The sequence below is a fragment of the Patiria miniata genome, unplaced genomic scaffold (genome assembly GCF_015706575.1).
Source record: "Patiria miniata isolate m_02_andy unplaced genomic scaffold, ASM1570657v1 HiC_scaffold_27, whole genome shotgun sequence".
Classification (NCBI taxonomy): domain Eukaryota; kingdom Metazoa; phylum Echinodermata; class Asteroidea; order Valvatida; family Asterinidae; genus Patiria; species Patiria miniata.
The window spans coordinates 4,273,375-4,293,178 of NW_024037066.1; the positions used below are offsets into that span (position 1 = coordinate 4,273,375).

General features: G+C 40.0%; 1 protein-coding gene across 4 annotated transcripts in view; it reads left to right on the top strand.

Moving 5' to 3' along the window:
- The window catches only part of LOC119734184 (protein crumbs-like), a 38,425-nt gene extending 22,013 nt beyond the window's left edge, over positions 1 to 16,412 (top strand). For 3 of the 4 annotated variants that reach the window (XM_038207534.1, XM_038207535.1, XM_038207536.1), the window contains 10 exons: positions 528 to 1,292; positions 1,954 to 2,879; positions 3,285 to 3,356; positions 4,069 to 4,330; positions 5,520 to 5,642; positions 8,676 to 9,017; positions 10,457 to 10,705; positions 12,439 to 12,660; positions 13,582 to 13,850; positions 15,262 to 16,412. In XM_038207534.1, the coding sequence (XP_038063462.1) occupies positions 528 to 1,292; positions 1,954 to 2,879; positions 3,285 to 3,356; positions 4,069 to 4,330; positions 5,520 to 5,642; positions 8,676 to 9,017; positions 10,457 to 10,705; positions 12,439 to 12,660; positions 13,582 to 13,850; positions 15,262 to 15,480 (3,449 nt within the window). In that variant the 3' untranslated portion in view covers positions 15,481 to 16,412. The remainder of the gene's footprint in view (positions 1 to 527; positions 1,293 to 1,953; positions 2,880 to 3,284; positions 3,357 to 4,068; positions 4,331 to 5,519; positions 5,643 to 8,675; positions 9,018 to 10,456; positions 10,706 to 12,438; positions 12,661 to 13,581; positions 13,851 to 15,261) is intronic. The other variant, XM_038207538.1, reaches the window with a different exon arrangement.
- The last annotated feature ends 3,392 nt before the right edge of the window (positions 16,413 to 19,804 follow it).

The window sequence follows — 19,804 nt, forward strand, 5'->3', positions numbered from 1 at the left end:
TGTGACTTGACTTGAAACCGGAGCGATGGTGATGAACTTGTGAGGATCTATTATTGATTGGACTGTGGCATTGCAGACACAGCTTGAAATCAAACACAGAAACTGCTTGGACGAAATGACCTAGAACAATCAATTTGTGAGCTGACGCATGCAAAGTGTCATATTTCTTTGCATGCATTCACAGTACAAATTTTGACTGAGCACATAGTTGTTTGGGAAAGGAACACTAATGTCTAATTCCCTAGGCACAAATTTTGACTGAGCACATAGTTGTTTGGGAAAGGAACACTAATGTCTAATTCCCTAGGCACATTGTAGTGGTCTCAAAGCAAAAGGTAAAAACATCCAAGATATCAACTGTTTTTGTACAGAATTTTAAATCCAATCCTAGTGGACATAAAAGTGGACAATCATAGCTGACCTTTGATTAATGTTGTTTACTACAAGCTGAGTTTGGCTCTTTATATAATTTGTATTCGTGATCCCAGGACGTATCATTACTTAAAGTTTCCTTAATTACTCTGCAGGCTTTATTCCCGCCACATTCCGCTTTGAGGACATCCCCGAGAGCTTTGCAGAATTCACGGCCAACGACGTCCTGTCCAATTCCTTCAGCTCTGTCAAGCTTGCCTTCCGGACCCGGGAGCCCGACGGTCTGATCTTCTACACCGAAGATACTCCTAGCAATAGCTACATCACAGTCGAGCTGGTAAGCGAAAGCCTAAGAGTGGCAGTGTCCCGGAGTGGCAGCTTGGTGTCTTCAACCTTGGGCAGTGGACTGTCCGATGGCATCTACCACTTTGTTTCAATAACAGCTGACCAAACTGAACTCAGTGTATCACTTGACCCACTGACCTCTCCTGTTACGGACACCCAAGCTTTAACAAGTGGCAACCCGGACTTCACAGTCTTCAACGTGGGTGGAGTGGTTGATTTCGCTGTCATCCCCGCCGACGCCGCCACCCCTGACACCTACTTCAAGGGCTGCCTGTGGGACGTCAAGTTCAACAACTACTCTCTCCAGTTTGAGCCTCTCGATCTCCCCAGTTTCCCCATCCCTTCATTCCCGATGACCACCAACAGCAGCGTCTTGATCAACGAGTGTCAGAGTGACGACACGTGCGCCGATTCACCCTGTGAAAACGGTGGCACGTGCAACGTGACCTGGAATGACTTTGAGTGCGAATGCCCGACTGGTTTTGGTGGAAAGAATTGCTCCGACTTGACCATCTGCGCAACGGATCCATGTCCCACTGGAGCTGATTGCAGAGACGTTCCTAACGGACATGAATGTGAGTTCACCTTTTAATCTTGCTTTATTTGGACCACTTATCCCAAAAAAGAGTTTGGCAAAATCTGTTATTATCTCCATCAGAAGAATGGAGTGTTTGTTAACATAATCGTATCATGTGTGTATCGGTGCCAATAATGCAACCAGCCCTTGTAAATTCTTAACCCTAACTCCCTAGGCCTTTTTGCCAGGATGTAGCCTCAATCCTGCAAAATCCTGCAATTGGCCTCATGGAAAAATAGCATATAGCCTCAATCCTGCAAATTCCTCCATTATTTCTTGAATATGGTCCATGGAGGGATGACCACTGCCTGAATCCTGCAAAATCCTCCGGCTGTGTCTGTCAATAGGCTGAGGCAGAGGCAGTGACATCCTGGAGCAGTGCGGAGGATTTCAAGTATAATCAAGGACTACATTTATGCATGGCTGAGCATAAACAACACAAGGTCCGGCCCAAGACCTTGACACAGTGCGTCCTCCGAAATCAGCAACGCACTTGTGCCATGTAACGTCAATCCTGCAAATTCCTCCAATTTGCAAAAAGGATTTTGGAGGATTCAGGGCGGTTAGGGTTAATGTTGTTTACAGTATTCTACTCCATTGGGCCTATTCTGCCATAACATTCATACAATATTATCGTGTATTGTCTTATCCTTTGGCAGGTGTTGTTGAGGCCACATTTGACGGCACCTCAAGCCTGGTGTCCTACACCTCCAACATCAGTGATTCAACAAATCTTAACTCCATCACTCTGAAGGCTCGCACTCGCAATGATGCCGGCATCATCTACCATTCCTCCAACAACCTCACTGATTACTTCGTCACTTTATACCTAGTCCAGGGTAGGCCCGCTCTGCGGTTTAATCTTGGGCAGTTCGAAGAGATAACCTCCCAGGTTGTAATCAAGGACGGGTCCTGGCATGACATTGAGGTCAGATTCGCCACAGACACAGTTGAAATCATAGTAGATAAGGTATCGGCAAGCAAGTCAACCGTTATCGATTCAGATCTTTTGGCGTTAGTCATCACCGAAACGGGAAGTTCCCCAGTATTCCTCGCAGGAACCACGGTAGTCAACAGTGATTACTTCGTCAACTACAACTACTTCAAGGGTTGCCTGAATGACGTCCGAGTGGGCGGGGTCCTCCTCCCTTTCTATGACCGGGAAACCGTCAACTCGACCAGTTATGACCAATTCTACGCCACCATCACCGATGTCAATACCAGCTGTGTGGGGGATAAGACGGTCTGCGACTCCTACTCCTGCAACAACTTCGGCACCTGTGTGGATTTGTGGAATGCCGCCAGCTGTCAGTGTTTGTCAGGCTTCGACGGGGACAGATGCCAAATTGACATAGATGAGTGTGAAATGTTCGATAACCCTTGTGTTTCGGGATCCACCTGTCGCGATGATGTCAACAATTACACCTGTCTGTGTCAGTCTGGGTTTGAAGGACGGGATTGTGGCAGTGAAATCAATGAGTGCGATCCTGATCCCTGCTTACAGGGTTCAGTCTGCTATGATGGCCTTGATTTCTTCAACTGTACCTGCCTGGGCGGTTACATTGGTGCCTTGTGCGATGTTTTGGTAAGGAACAAAATGTAATAGTTTCTGAAGTACAATTGTCATGGTGAATGATGTTGTGATTATACCCTTTTTCTCTTTAAAATTTATAGTCATACAAGATAAGCTCATTGCAGGAACTGGCAAGCTAATTTGGTTGAGCTCCGGAATCTCAGATCAGCCGTCTAGGGTTCATGTCCAAACCCCAATTTTTTTGCATAGCCAGATTTTCAACCTGAGGTTTATAAAGTAAACCAAGGCACCCAGCAGGTTCTTGAAGGTTCTTTTTGGCCGTGAAGTTTGTCGTGAACTTGTCAACAGTTAACGGCTGCTTTTGATAGTTGTGTTTAGTAGAAATCAAAAGGCAGCATTTGAAGGTGATGATACTTGGGTTTCGATGTCAAAATGTATCCTTGTTCCTTTTCATAGATCAATGAGACATGCGCTGGCAATCCTTGCAAGAACAATGCCACGTGTCAGGACAGTGCGCCTGGATCAGAGGTAAGCTGATGTGTAGAGTGGACCGTTTTAGACTTGGACAGAAGCCCTGCCCTTTTGGGGGTTTGTTTACATTTGTCACAATTCTTGTGATTGAGTTTGACTGAACTGTTGTAGTCACCTGATCAAAAGCCATGATTTTATTGGTCGACCGGCATCATTTGATTGGCAAGCTGGAAGGGTCCATTGTGCTCTATAAATGCTTTATAGCAACAAAAATGTCAGTTCCTCACTAGTTTTGGAGATAAAATCTTATGTCTGGGATTTAAATCCTGGCGGAGCATGTTTTTTTTTTCAATCATACATCAAGCATGCATGGCATGTCCTAACAGTACGGGGCAAACCCTTTTCCTGATCCTGAGTGGAGTGCCGTGGTCTGGAGCATTGAACTCTCGGTCTGCGGGTAATTCTGCAAGTTGTGGGTTCGAGTCCAGCCTGGGGTTATGGTGCGTGTGCCCTTGGGCAAGGCACTTTATCACTCATTGCTTCTCCCCACCCAGGAGTAAACGGGTACCTTTGTGATATATTTGAGCTGTTTTGCGCCAAAAGTGGCAGCATCAAGCTGTACATGTATACTCCCCAGGGAGCTGAGATGATATTTGGAATGTTTCACTGGCCCAATGATCAGGGGTAATAACAATAATGTAAGCGCTTCGATCTTAGTTTAATAAAAGCGTCATTTAAGAGTATCTGTTTCTACGATTCACATCAACAGGCTAGTTTTGCATGTGAGTGCCCTACCGGTTTCAACGGTGATGACTGCGGCCATGACATCGACTACTGCGTCGCCCACGAGTGCGCCAACGGAGCAACCTGCAACAGCCTACGGGATCAGGCAAATTACTCGTGCTCATGCGCAGATGGGTACAGCGGGAACCGGTGTGAGACAAACGAAGACAACTGTGTAGGAGTTGATTGCCAGAATGGAGGAAACTGCGTTGACGAGATTGATGACTTCTATTGTAACTGTACAGGAGGTGAGTATCTTAATAAAAAAGACATATTTTCAGTTATCAATGATGCTGTATAGTGCACTTGGGGATATATGACCGGCTCCACACAAAAAAAAAGGTATTAAAGATATAGTCCATCATTTGTAATTTGTGCATTTTGTTCGTTTGGAGCAACAAAAGTGTTCAAAATCTAATGAAGGATACTGAACAACTAACCCGATGAAGTTTCAGCTCAGCTTCAGCTGTATATTCCGAGAAAAACAGCATTCTAGGATCTCAATTTCAAATCAAAATTTGCTGAATCATATTTTGAATTGTTTTGAATTGCAGCTTTACGCGATGTCGCACACTGATCCGACGAATTATAGCAACCGTGCGTGCCTGTGCGTCGTGCAAATGCTTGCGCGCGCTGTGCCGAATAACAAAACGAACTACTAATTTAAATTTTCCAACGGTGCGTCTTAAGACGCACCGTTGGAAAGGCCTTCTTTCGTTGATTACTTCAAAATGATAGCTTGCTAGAAAGATTAATTTCACAGGGAGTTCAGTCCACTTACTATCTTTCAACCAAGTATGTGTTTCAACAATAATACGCCAGTTACTTTTTCGGATGGCTGCAAATGATGGACCATAGATTTAAGTCGTGCTGAGCATTATTGTGTAATGGCCCGCTCAACATTGAGAGGGTGAACATTACGCCAAAATGTAATTTTCAGTTTTTGTCATGAATGACATTTTTAATACCTAGAGTTTCAGGTTTCATTCACAGAAATGTGGATTTTGATGAACAAAGTTGAACATTTTTTGTGTGTGTGCATCGTTCTGTTGTTCTACAACAAAGCCAGCTATTTCAAAGCCTGTTTTCTCAGTTGTGTAATTTGAACTCCAAGGAAGTAATTCATATGCAAATACGTTATATCTCCAGAACGGGAGGGGCTATGGAGCTCTATTATACACCAAATGAAAGCTTACAGTGAAGACTTTCCGACCATGTATATAACTCAATTTCACTTTTTCGACATAATATCCTTTTTTTGTGGAGCCGGTCACATATCAAGTGCAGTAAAAATATTCTGTTCTTTGAGGCGAAATTTCAGGTCAAGTTACTTAACTTACAAATTTTAAAAGTGTTTGAATTTTGAATAATACCAAGATGTAGTACCACGTGTATTTGTGCAGTTTGAATACATTGTTTTTGTCTTGTCTGATTTAGGTTATGATGGTGACCGTTGTCAAAATGACATCAATGAGTGTAACCCCAACCCTTGCCAGTTTGGCGCAACTTGTAACGATCTACCCAACGACTTCAATTGTGTCTGTACTTCTGGATTTGATGGTAAGTACAAGTCCTACTGGATCTCAAGATTTTAAATTTGCATTTATTACACGAAAGACACAGCAGTGCTGGTTCTCTATTTCGTGAATGATTTTAGTTTAGTGTACAATTTTATTTGCGTTTTTAAAGAAAAGCCAAGAAGACAAGAAGTACGATACATTTGTTCCTGGTACTGATAAACATAGGACTTGATGCATCAAAACTTGCAAAAAGGAAAAATGGCATGTTTTTTTCTGCATAACCATCGATCAGGATTATCTTGTTCATTCAAAATTTCGGATGGGACTCTAAAACAAGAATTTTAAGAAAACTTATATCCCATCTTGAAGCTTACCAATTTTTTTCTGGAACAAAAAAAAATGAGAACGTTTGGTTGTTTTTAAATATTGTATGAGAATGTTTGCATTTTTCAATTGCAGTTTTCCCAATTGATTCGCTGATAATTTCTAACATTCTTATTGATTCAAGATTTGCACTTCTGAAGTGTTTCTGACACTCACGTTACTCAATAAGCTAGTTTGGTATCTTGATGAAGTAGTTCAGGTCAAAGGTCATTCGGTATAAAATCGCTGATGTGATGATACGCGATGTTATGCAGACACCCATTCTGCTTGTAATTAACACGCGAGCGTCGTGTGCTCGTCTCCCTGCGCATTAATGCGCCTTCGATGAGCGTTCGATTATCCCGCATATGCAGTTGAAATACCGAACTGGTTTATTGAACCTCACTTTTTTAGGTCTTTTTCATTTGAGAATGTACCCACTTTTGAAAATGGAGTTTGCATGTTGAATGCACCAAGCACAATGCTTAAATAATGTGTGATGATGCTTGCTTTGCCTGATTTTTTTCTCAGAAATAATTGTCATTGTTTCATAATGGAAAGGAGTGATTGCATGAGTTCTCATTTAAGTTACTTTTAACATTTTTTTTGCAATGAAGCGCATAAAGAATGCCACAATTTGTGTTCCGTCAATTCAAATAAAAGCCATGTCTTTGATCATTATTTTGTAATCATTCACGCATATTGTTTTCTTAGGTATTATGATAAAACGTTGATTGCTGCATTACTTCTGGGTGGTTTTGGGGAACCACATCTGGCCTTCAATGAGTGTGTTTAATTTTCTGTCAGAATTGACATTATCATCTGATTATTTTCCAGTGTTTTTGAGTTTCACAGGGGTTTGTCTGCATGCTTTGCACACCAGCACATTTATTGAGTTTGGTTTGGCCTTTTTGTTGCATGCCGTCTCACAGTCACACGCTTACATTATACTTGTAGGCGTCTCGTGTGCACATTTTTTTTTGCAGAGAATTCAAGTGCGGATTTTAATATAACTTATGAATGCATCAATATACTGCCGTGCCACGTTTGCATGATTGTAATCATTATGACATAACACAGTGCTTAATCTACATCATGTCAATACTGTAACAGGTGTTCTAGTATGCAACTTCTATATTAGGTTTTGCTCTTCACCAACATTTTTTTCACAAACACTGTATACTTAGTGTAGACTTAAGTGATTGTGAGAAACAAAATCACAAACTACTCAGTTGGGACTCGAACCCATGACCTCGTGCAGACATCATACCACTCTACCACCGAGCTTGCCGGGGTTGGCTGGCTGGTTCGAATCTGATATGGGCTCCGTGCACAAGTACCCCTTCAACAGCCAGAAAAGGAGAGTTGGGGGAGACCTAGCCTACATGTAGTTCTCGGTCCCCGGTCCGTCCACTGCATATCTCAAATCATTCAAAGTTATTGGGGGCAGGGATTAGTCTGGGAGACCATCGCTAGTTAAATGTGAAGGTATTCGCGCGCCGACGACGCTTGACGCTCGCGCACGAAGACACTATGGCTTAGCTGTGCACATTCTGGACAAACAAGTCGTGCGCACTTCGCTTGCGAACCAGTACAGTATGCACTCGCGGTGTCTCGTCCAAGGGGCTCTCAAAAATTGTTTAAACTGTGCCCTCTTTTGTTGGCGCATGGAACCCATAGCAGCGGGTACCTGTACCTGTACCTCAACCAAACTATGTTTTCAAGGATGGGAATGCAGGCTTAAACTTTCACGCACTTGTTAAACAGTTAAAGTATTGTCAACACTTAACTAAGGCTGCCACCTGCTCCACTTTGCGTCTGTTGCGTCACACGCAAAACAGGCATTGATCTTTGTCTTGTTGCATACATGTATAAGAACAATCTAGAACCATCTTCCTGAGACACTCATAAAACTTGAAAAGGAAATAGACTTAAATATAGATATCCTCGATTCTTTTGAGTCTGGAAAAATGAATAAATAAAATATAAATTGTAACGCTTATGTAGTGCTTTCTGTCATAACGGCAATCTCAAAGGGCTTTAGAATTAAAGGCAGGTTAGAACACAGATCCCCATTTTTAAATGTGAGTTGAATTTACACGTTTGGCATGTTTGGGAAAAAAAGTGTGAATGGATGTTGATTTTTTGTTTCCATTTACACTTGTAAATGTCAAAATGTCAGGCTGACTGCTGAGGATCGTTACTTGTAATGAACCTGGAAGACACCTTGCTCCAGCTTAGGATTGACTGGCATTGAAAGAAACTCCTTCAATTGTGACACTATCTGACCTCGACGATTTTCAGTTGTTGTTAAATTAGAGTTATATTACTGCTACTTTGTTTCATATCATCATCATGTTAACCAATTTTCTGTCTGTTGGTCTGTCTGTCTGTCTTGTATTTACGTGTCACTAACCCATCAACCTGAACTTGATCTATACTAAACCAAACTCTCCGAGTTATGACACCATCCCATGGCACAACAACTTAATCCATCCCGCTCAAAAGCAGCAACTTTCTAACTCCAACAATCAGCCTAAAAGTGTTGCATGAATTTCCGCTCTACTAACAAAGCCGACTGCGCTGTCCCCTAACCTGTGTGATCCAAACAAGCAATATCCCATATAACCGTTCCTCCAACTTGCGCTATGATTTGATTTTCTTTTTACTCTTGTATTTTATTTCCCTTTCCGTCATGCAACACCTTTAGGCCGGTTCTGTTCCGACGACATTAACGAATGCCTAAATACCCAAGACCCCCCTTGTCAAAATGGTGGCACCTGCATGAACACATGGGGAAGCTATAATTGCTCCTGCCCCGCGGATACGTATGGGTCTGGGTGCCAGACCACCCCCTGTGACCCTTCCCCCTGTGAGAATAACGCCACCTGCACCGCCCTACCCCCTGGGGTTCATGACTGCCTGTGCCCGCTAGGGTACGTGGGCGTCAACTGCAGTGTTGCTAGTTGTTCCAACGTGGTTTGTCAAAATGGCGGCTCTTGCCAACTCAGTGATGCTAGCTGGGAATGCAAATGTCCTGAATTTACCGCAGGTAGACCTTTCTGTTTCTCTGTTGGTTATTTTGATTTTGTTTTGTTCGTGTGGACTAACCCTAGACTGTTGTACCTAGGAGACTTCACAGATGTCAGTTTATTGCGCGTCGTGGCCCTCTATTGGTGAAAATTGGTACAGTCAGTTCTTATGGGTTTCACTATCAAAAGCCACGCTTACCGACAAAATATCAGCGTCCTCCTTGAGACGTGTTTCTTAGAAGATGAAGTTCCTTCCACAATCACACGCAGAGCAGAGAGATAAGACTTGTATTTCATTTTACCCACGTCCGACTGCAAACAACTTTCCTTCTCCATAGTTTTATACCAGCCTCCCCCCTTCCAAACAAAAATCTCTTTGCCTTTCTGATTCTGATAGTAATTAGTAGAGTATTTTTTTCAAATCTCTTAGTTGCATTTCAATCAAATTTTCCAACTCCACTCAACTTCCTCTTCATCAAATCTTCTGCCATAAAAACCACCCACTTTTAAAGTCTCTCTTAAAAAAACGTAGAAATTATACATGTGTTGACATCCAGTTTTCTTTCTGTTTTGTTCATCCATTCCAAAATCTAGATTTCTTGCTTTTACTTTATACATAGACACTCTGTGCACTCTCCTTGGCATTTGTACTCACATGTTTGTTTTGGTCGGTCTGTTTGTTTGTCTGTCTGGCCGTTATGGTGTCTTAATGTTTGCCATTTCTGCCATCTGTTTAGTTGGTTGGTTGGTTTTCTGTTTGTCTGTTTGACATTTTTCTTAGTATACCTTTGCATTTTGTGACATTTTTGTGTTCCTCGTCTAAAAAGTTAGTGTAGCTGAAATGCTTCTAAGCAAATGCTGGTAGCTTTCAAGATCTAGGAATAGTTGCTTCACTTAATACAAAAACAAAATACATTAAAATACAAGAATTTTTGTTGTAAAGGTTTGTTTAATCAAGGTACATGTTGTGAGAATAATGTTGTCTGTCAATTTCAGTCTCACACACACAATGTATTCTGCAGTTTTCGATGTTGTGATTAACTGTTTGTGTGATTATAAACAGTACCTTTTTATTTCTTTAGTTACTGATTAGCCATTTTTATTGTAAATGTCTCAAGTTGTAATCACGCCAGGGACACAGCATCCGAAAGTTGTGAAGACCTAAAGGTTGGACTTATACCCAAAAACTGTCAACCTAATGCAATGCTGTTAATAAGCAAATATGAGAACATAACTCTAGAATCAGGAAAGAAATTGAAGTTAACACTAAACATTGACAGCTGTTGAATCAGTCTTAGGTTTGGTTTTAAGCTCATTTTGGTGCTTAGCCTATTTTCTCAGACAAAGTGGCATACATGCACAGTTACAACTTTCAAATTTCATTGAAATTTTGAATCTGTACTTAAGAAACCAAATCTGATACATGTACTAACAAACCTCCCTCTGTTGCCCCTCTCAGGTCCCCTGTGCCAATACAAGGGACCCTGCGCCCCGGATATCGCCCCCTGCGTCAATGGCGGATCATGTGACCAGACCTTCCAAGATGGCGGCAGCTTCACCTACATGTGTATTTGCCCAATCGGCTTCAACGGCACCAACTGCGAGTTGGAAATTGACTGGTGCGACAGCAACCCTTGCCAACATGAAGGAAGTAACTGCACCAGTACGAGGGAGGGCTTTAATTGCAGTTGCGGACCAGGCTATAAAGGTAATGAAGTTATTACTGTGAATGATGGTTACACAAGTAAATACTAAACAAAACAACTGTCCACATTTTCTGAAGGGGGAGGTACCAAAAGACACCCTATAATAGGCTTGAGACCTAATGACGTCAAGCTTTGTTTTCATGTGCCATTTTCTATGTGGTAGACGGTCCCTACTTCCTGGCATGCAACTTTTCCTCGGATCTGCTGATTTCCTGGTCTTTTTTACTTCTCGAGAATGCCATTACAAATTAAAAAACACTGTACAAAGTTTTGTTTGGTTTGGAGTTTCATTTCTTCTAAATTCCCAGTTGCATGCCTGTACTTCGTCTGGCGTCCCGACTTCGCTTCCCTAGGAAAGCGCATGTAAACAAAGCCATTATGTCATTAGGTCTCAGGTCTAGTACAGACCTTAACTCTGAATCTCCAGGGTATTTGGCTAGAAACCGTCTTGAACACTTGCTGAAATTTGAGGCCAGTCCAGTTTAACAAGTAGTTTATTTCACGTGAACAGATTCGCTGATTATTTAGGCAAGACCCCGCCTCTTGACCTCCTAGATTTTGACCAATCAGCGGGCACTTTCTATATCGGGTCTTTGGTCATTCACCCGTTGCACGTCACATAGACAATGGATTAAAAAAAATGTGTCGCACGCTCTGTATCATGTTACGCGATATCGCGCCCTGCTGTTGTTGTATTACAAAACACTGCATTCGAATTGACCAATCGAACATTTAGTCCTGATTTAGGAATGAAATGACGTCACGATTTAGTAAAGTCAACTCCGATTGGCTGGTGCGCGGCTTGCATAAATTTGCATGTCAGGAGATGTCAGACGTTCTCCAGGATTTGGCTCCGTGGATAACGGGTGATACTCATACTATTTAACAAGATCCTTGAGGACAAAAATCTTGAGCCCAAACTGCCTCAAGTTTTTAGTCATCATCTGCACAGATACAGCCATTACAACATGGCGGTGTTCAATGGGTATAGGGTTGCAGGCCAGTAAATTGGTTCGAAATCGCCTACGCCGGCCAAATCATGATTTGCATGCCCTCAAATTCTTCGCTATTTGAGCATATTGTGGGCTGTGAACTTGAGGGTTTGTAAAAAATATGGATGAAAGCTGTGCACAGGACTGTGAGCTTGTAGTTCTGTGCAATGTGGATGAAATTGGAGCCCTAAAAGCACTCTATTTTGCAATGGAGTGTAGGCGTCATTTTTCGAAATGGCGATGGGCTTCAGGATCATTTTAAGGGGTGATCATCTTCGGATAGAAATTTCACCTAAAAGTCATCAGGTAACCCCCCGAAAATTGAAAAGAAAATGAAAGATGACGAAATTAGCTTTAATTTGATGTGTGTCTGGAATACCTTGAAGAATTGTGAGTATTTTTCCTGAATTTTTGAAGTGGGGGCATTTATCATTGGGGTGTATGGCAGTTTATTTACTGGTCTGCAACCATAGCTCTCATTGTTTCAGAATTTGTTGTTTATGCGCTGGTGTTGACAGCTTAATGCAGCAAACCCGCAGACTTTTACACATGATGCACTGTGTTTTGTCTGGGAGGATATAACCAAAATTGTTGGGCTCAAGATTTTTTTTTCGAAAAGCAGTTGCTGTTTTTCTTTACAAATAAAGCTATTTCAGATTTACTATTTTTAGGCTCTTTTAGTGTAGTGTTTGGACCATTTCCAATGTCACACTCAACTTAAGTGCCACTTCTCGCAAACACAGGCACGTTTTGTGAGGAAAAGTTACCAGACTGTGCCAGCAACCTGTGTCAGAATAATGCGACGTGCGAGGACCTAGACTACGGCTACAAATGTCACTGCCCTGACGGCTACAGTGGTACCGACTGCGCGATTGACATTGACGAGTGTTTCAACGAACCGTGTGCAAATGGAGGCAGTTGCACAGATGCCGTCAATGACTTCATCTGTATTTGTAATGGCACTGGTATGTTCAAATCATTAGTATTTTCCAAATCATCGTCAAATTCACATGGTTGCTTTTTATCTTAGGTTTTCTCATGGATTTTAGTTTTAGGCAACGACATAATGAGGCAACATTATATGTCATTGAAAATGAGCACTATCACATATTCACTTGTCCAAACCCAGACAAGTTTGTTTGTGGTGTAAATTGAAGATTTTCTTTTGTTCCTCTTCCCTTTTCCTTTGTTTATACTTTAACTTTTTCACGACAGCTCTCATTGGTTTTGTACACGTTTTCCAACCGAGGAGTCCTCGATTCATCAATGATGTTGCATGAGTGTGTCCTCGATGTACACCATAAACATGCACACCTATCCAACCGCAAATTGCTCTCACAACAAACTTGTGAAGGAAATGCAGGGGTCAAAAACCGTTGCAGATATTTCACGTGCCATTTCAGACCTCGCAAACCTATACATTGCCAATAACTGTTCCTCTTGCTCCACCGATGTTTTGGCCCTTTTATTTTCTTCAACCATATAATTGAATTGCTCCAGATGGCCAGAAGGCTGTGCAGAACTACAGGAATCATCCGTCGTCGGCATGTTCCAACTTAGTTGTAATGATTATAAGATAGAATTTTGCGTTTGGGTGATATAAATCAAATTATAGGTTTTGCCTTTCAGCGACGTTTAAACACTGTATACTCAGTGTGTTACCTCCCGAGTGAAAGTTGGAAATCACTTTTTTCCAACTTTCACTCGGGAGGTAACACACTGAGTATACAGTGTTTAAACGTCGGTGAAGGGCAAAACCTATAATTTGATAGTTGTAATGACTAGTAAGACACTAGCTCTTGACTCAAGATGTGGACGCAGCTTAAAAAGCTGCCAACCGTTCCTCCCAATATTCATCATTTCCTCTCCTCGCTTCTCCCTGACAGGTTACCAAGGCAAAAACTGCTCCGAGGACGTCGACGAGTGCCTGAGCTCCCCCTGTCTCAACGACGGCACCTGCACCAACAAGCCAGGAACCTTTGAGTGCACCTGCAAGGATGGCTGGTTGATACCTCACTGCCACCTACCCGATCTCTGCTTCCAAAAGCCTTGTGAGAATGGAGGCATTTGCGAAAACATCATCTCGCCGGACGGTATGTCGGTTGAGAAGGAGTGCTACTGCAATACAGACTACGATGGCCCAGACTGTGAAAAGGTTAGAGAAAATTCTTTCTCTGTGGACATACTCTCTGAGATAGAAGGCACTAAAGAGTTTGTCCTGACTTTACAAAATCTTAACTGAGATGTAACAGGGACACGAAAAATATTGGACCCCAAATCTATGGAATGACCCACATGGCATTCGCTACTTTTACTATCTTGCTGTGCACGGCCAAAAATACAATGGCTGAACTATATGCAAAGCAGCCAACGTAGCAACCGGTATGCATGTGTGCAAATACATACGGCGGTTGTGCGCATTGCGCGTATTTTTCCCATGTGCTAGTGCCACAAAAACTGGGTTCATACATTTCACGAAAGCATAGTTTGAACAAATGGAAGTACATTTTCAACTTATTCCATATTAAAATAAAAGTACAGTCGAACCCTGATAAGAAGAGCATTGTTGATACAACATCCTGCTTATATAACAAGGAAAATGTTAGGCCCCAAGTCTTTGTTTTTCTTTGTTTTGCTTTATTTTTCATTACTGCATAATACGCGGTACCTGTTATAACAAGGTAATTTGTAAAGTCCCAAGGACCTTGTTATAAAGGTGTTCGACTGTGTATTTTGATTGAATTTTAGTTAAATTAATCACTTGTCGTCTAAATCAAGCAGAATCTGTGGGTGACGGATTGTAAAACAAATATTGATTGCTGTGACTCGTGGTATAGTAAAACTAGCCTCCCACGGTGATCCATGGAGCGTTCCACTTCATTTCTAAACAGAATGCCTCATTGATCACCTGGGGAGGCTAGTTTTACTACACCACTCCGATGAATTCAATACTTGTATACTGTAACTCATGGTGTAGTAAAACTAGCCTCCCTTGGTGATCCATGGAGCGTTCCACTTCATTCCTAAACAGAATGCCTCATTGGTCACCTGGGGAGGCTAGTTTTACTACACCACTCGAAGCAGTCAATACTTGTTTACTGTAACTCATGGTATAGTTAAACTAGCCTCCCACGGTGATCCATGGAGCGTTCCACTTCATTTCTAAACAGAATGCCCCATTGATCACCTGGGGAGGCTAGTTTTACTACACCACTCGAAGCAGTCAATACTTGTTTACTGTAACTCATGGTGTAGTAAAACTAGCCTCCCTTGGTGATCCATGGAGCGTTCCACTTCATTCCTAAACAGAATGCCCCATTGATCACCTGGGGAGGCTAGTTTTACTACACCACTCGAAGCATTCAATACTTGTATACTGTAACTCATGGTATAGTTAAACTAGCCTCCCTTGGTGATCCATGGAGCGTTCCATTTCATTCCAAAACAGAATGTTTATAGTATACTCTATCTAATTGTTTTCCACTGGCCCCTGGTTGAGTAAAATAGTTCCTCCCCAAGCAGGGAAGTTCATTTCCAATAATCCCCTTTTGTGTCTTTACTCTTAGTTCATCGGTAACCCGACCAACTGGGCCCTGATTGGTGGCGTAACGGGCGGGGCCGTCTTGCTTCTCATCATCGTCATCATCTTGGGCATCTTCCTGGTCAAGGTTAAGAACAAGAGAGCCACTAGAGGTACCTACAGCCCCAGCCGACAGGAGATCTCTGGCTCTAGAGTGGAGATGGATAATATCCTCAAGTTGCCTCCGGAAGAGAGGCTCATCTAGGATCCATACTCAACCTCATTCCCCTGACGATGGTCCCAATTGGTAAAGTCATTCTCGAGTAGCCGTTTTGCACACAGCGCTCCGACCGATCATTACTTGGAGACTGTTACTGTGGACATGTTTTGAAAAGAGAATCCATGTTCCCTACTTTTTTTGACATCCTGCCAGGGGTTTCTGTGGGGAATAAAAGTCAACTTGTGGGAATGAGGTTGATGCAGGAGCCGTCTTTGTCTAGTTGCCAATGTTCAATACATTGGTGCAGATTGGAGAGCAAACATAATTGGCACCAGCCTACTTGTACATGAGCCGTATTGAAAAAAAAAATTACCACCGCATGCGAAAGACATATTATTTTTTTTTTATTCTAAAGTATGATATACCCACAGACAAGTGAATATCATAATTGAAGCTTTGCTTTTAAACATTTTTAATATCATTTTACCCGGATTTTACTCAATCTGCCCACTGGTTATATTTTTTTAATAAAATTTGTCAATATTCGAGAAAAGTTTTAAACAAACTGACAAATTTATCCCGAAAAAATAGTTTTGTTTTTAATTAGAATACATTGACTGAAAAGGGCATGTGATACAACACAGTATACAACATAATAGATTCAAGAGTGCCTTACAACACCGTCCAAAAACAATTAAAAAATTCCAGCAGTTGTCAGTTTGTGTGAAGTCATGTGACGCAATTATATTGAATGTTTTTACCAAATATGTAAATATATTTATATATGAAAAAAGGTAGGTTGTAGGATTTGAAATTCAAATGGAAAGGATTTCTTAGGATTACTCTGAAAAGGGGAAAAATATCAACTCGTTTAAATAAAACTACTTCAATTTGTGAAGTTTAAAAAAAAAATTGTTTAGAATACTTAATTTTTTGCAAGTTATTCCTGTGCTTTTATTTCAATGGTAGTTTCATCACTATATAAAAGAAATAAAAGAAATTTGTATTTGATCTCTTAAGTATTACTTCATATTATTGTTTGAATTTGTATTTATTTAATCAAAGAATTGTGTTTGTTTCCTTTTATATCATCTTTGCTCTTTATTTAGCTTTTTTATGTTACATGTACTACCGCTTGCTAGTCATCAGAACAAATAGGCCTACAACAAAACAATGTCATGGTTTGTTTACATGTGCATAAAATACACGTGTAAGCAAAGCATTTCTGGCTGTTAAATATAGGGCCAGTCATAAAAAAAGAAGCCCAAATGTCAGGACCATATTTTTAATGAAGTTCTGCATGTAGCACTTTCAAAATCTAGGATATGAAGGCCCAATTCATCAGCTTTCTTTTGGTACAAGAATCATTCGAATCACTCACGTACTTTTCAAGTTACAGAATTTTGAACACAAACACCGTTTTAAAGTTCTGTCCATCGATCACCAATAAGGAATAGTGTTCTTTCAGCAAAACGAAAACAACATCCCTATGTGAATTGTTTCCATTTTCTGAAAGAACACTGCAACTTGAAAAGTACACAAGTAATTTGAATGATTCTTGTACTATTTGAAAGCTTATTAATTGGGCTTGCATATATCCTAGATTTTGAAAGTACTACATGCAGAACTTCATCAAATAGTTGGTCCTGCCATTGGGGTTTCCTTTTTTTTTACTCACCCTGTATACAGACCTAACATTAACCCATTGCTGCTTTATTATGTAGATAATGTAATTTGATTAATTTGATTATTATGTAGAATTGATATGTTGTTAGTAAGTTACTTAAGCATTCCTTTACGTTATAGAACTTTTGCTGTATTCCAATGTAAATAGCTGAAGATTTTTTGGTTCCATGCTTTTAACCTTTTACAGTAGGTATCCTCTAGTTAATTTTACAAATAATTTCTACCGTTATTTCAGTACTAGAAATGATGTTGAAGTGTGTGTGTGTCTTTTTTTCGTAAAATTATTAAACACCTTAGAAACGAATCTACAGTTTTAAGAAGCATTGATACAAAGGAAGTTTGACACTAAAAAATAACAAGGTTATTGTTAAACATAGATAACACACGCACTCCAGTCTATAATTTTGGACTACCTAAAGCTTTCTGAATGTCTCATCTGCTGTGAAATGCATTTATAATCAAGTTTGACAATTACAGATAATGTTGCTAACAGCTGTCTTCAGCTTGTGGATGTATCCACCGACATTTCAAATCATTTCCTAGATATTAGATATTCTTTCAGAATGAGACATACGTTCTTTATGAGACCAAATGTGAACTGCGTGCTCCAAAATGTATTTGTGCAGTTCTCTGAATTGGAGCACCATGCTTTTTTGTATGGTTTTAATGATATAAGCATTGGATATGTGCGTGTATGTTTTTAACGTGTGGTTTTCAATGATGTGTGTTTCAAGCCATATCCTTTACATGAATATATTCTATGGTTTATTGTAAAGTGGAATTTGAAAGGTGGTGGCAAAATTAACTCAGTACTACCTAGCAGTACAATTGTTTTTCAATTTATAAATCATTTGTAAGTATTCAGATAATTCCCTAGGCAAGCACTTTTTTTTATTCATTGTACATTTATGCAAATACAAGGTGCTGATGGAAAATTTGCTCATTATTATTAATTATATTGAGGATTTTGTTTTTAATAAACTGTCATTAGCCAATCAGAATCCTGGATGGTAACTAAGAAACATCATATGGCAAGTCCTCAGTGTCTCATTGGTCAAAAGTTTGATGCATATTCATTATGTGTTGTTAAATGTGTCCCTGGTTTGAGATATAGTGTCATATATTTACAGGTCAAATGTGATAGGTCTGACGAATGTATTTGCCGACAAAATATTTGAGCTTAGCTCTATAAAAGTGGTTCATCGTTACAAGTTGGATTTCAAGTAGCTTTATCAAAAGTAACATTTGACATTAATTTAAGAGGTAACAGACAAAAAAACAAGAAAATTCAGAGCGCGGTAAGAATGTCTCTTGCAATGTATAAGGATCAAACAATCTGATGTCTGAACAATTAATGAAATTAGAATATATGATCTTTTTATTAATTACAAGGTTGTGACGGTAGCATTGTTAACAACAATGATGGCCACCACTTCATTTTTAGTATTTTTGTAAATTGTTGATTCACGCATGTACACACATGTTTGCTCATTGCCAATATTTAGATGAGGATAAACCTGATACGTGATCCAAAGATTACCTAAACAAATAGTTCATTCAGATGTTTCAACTAAAGCTGAAAACTGCTTTTGAAAATGAAAAAGGCGGATAACTGTAAAGGTTTTGTGGGAAACTTTCAGGCACGAGTCGTCCCTTGTAGATGAGCTTTTACCAGAAAAATACTGCTTGGCAAAACTTCCATTAAGCCAAAATTGGTTTATTAACCATACTGTGTACCAAAAACACTTCTGTCTGGTTCTTGGGATGAAGGAAACTTTTCTGAATTCAGAAAATCTTCCTGAAATTGGCCCGATAATTTTTGTTCCTCTCAGATTGTAGTACCCAACGAATGTTCAGTACTTTAATAATTGGTCTATGGCCACGGTTGTAGTTTACAACAGTAATCTAATGAGGTTTTAACAAACCCTGTTAAAGTTATAATCAAGATGTACATATGTTGATTGCAATCTTCTGTATTGTAATCGTTGCTGTAATGGGAATATATTTTAGTATGGAGAAATCTTTGAAATGTTGTCTGAAACGTCTTCATTTGTTGTGTTGGTTCATTTTTTTGCTACCGTTCACTTTTCTGATGAATCCTTTCAAGTTAAAAATTGTAGGTTTTTTTTATTTGAAAAACATTTTTTTTTGAATTTTTCTTTTGAAATTTTGATTGTGACTATTTCGATTTCATTGACATTTATTGATCCTTTTTTTTTTTTTACATGTTAACGTTTTCAAGACATTTTCATTATTAGCTTCTTAACTCAATTTTTCTGCTAACTTCATTGCATTTCAGACCTTTTAAATTTCGATTCAGCATTTTTTTGTAACGCTTGAGTTTTTTAAATTTCAACTACTGATGTGTTTGATTCGGTTAAATTTTAAGTTCAGTGATACATTTCAATTTTTTTTATTGCATTTTTATAACTCCACTTTCTTGCATTTAACTCTATTTTTGTTTGTTCAATTGCAACTACACTGATAACTTGTTAATCAAGTTGCATCTAAGACACTTTTTATTAACAAGACGGTACAGTTCACGTCTGAGTAAACTCACGTGTTCACGTTTTGCAGACAAAAAAACAAAACAAAAACCCGAGTGTCCCATTTGCATCCCCGGTAGGCAGAGATGGCAGGCAAAAAGTCAATTCCAAATTTGGAATATATCCATCAGGCACTT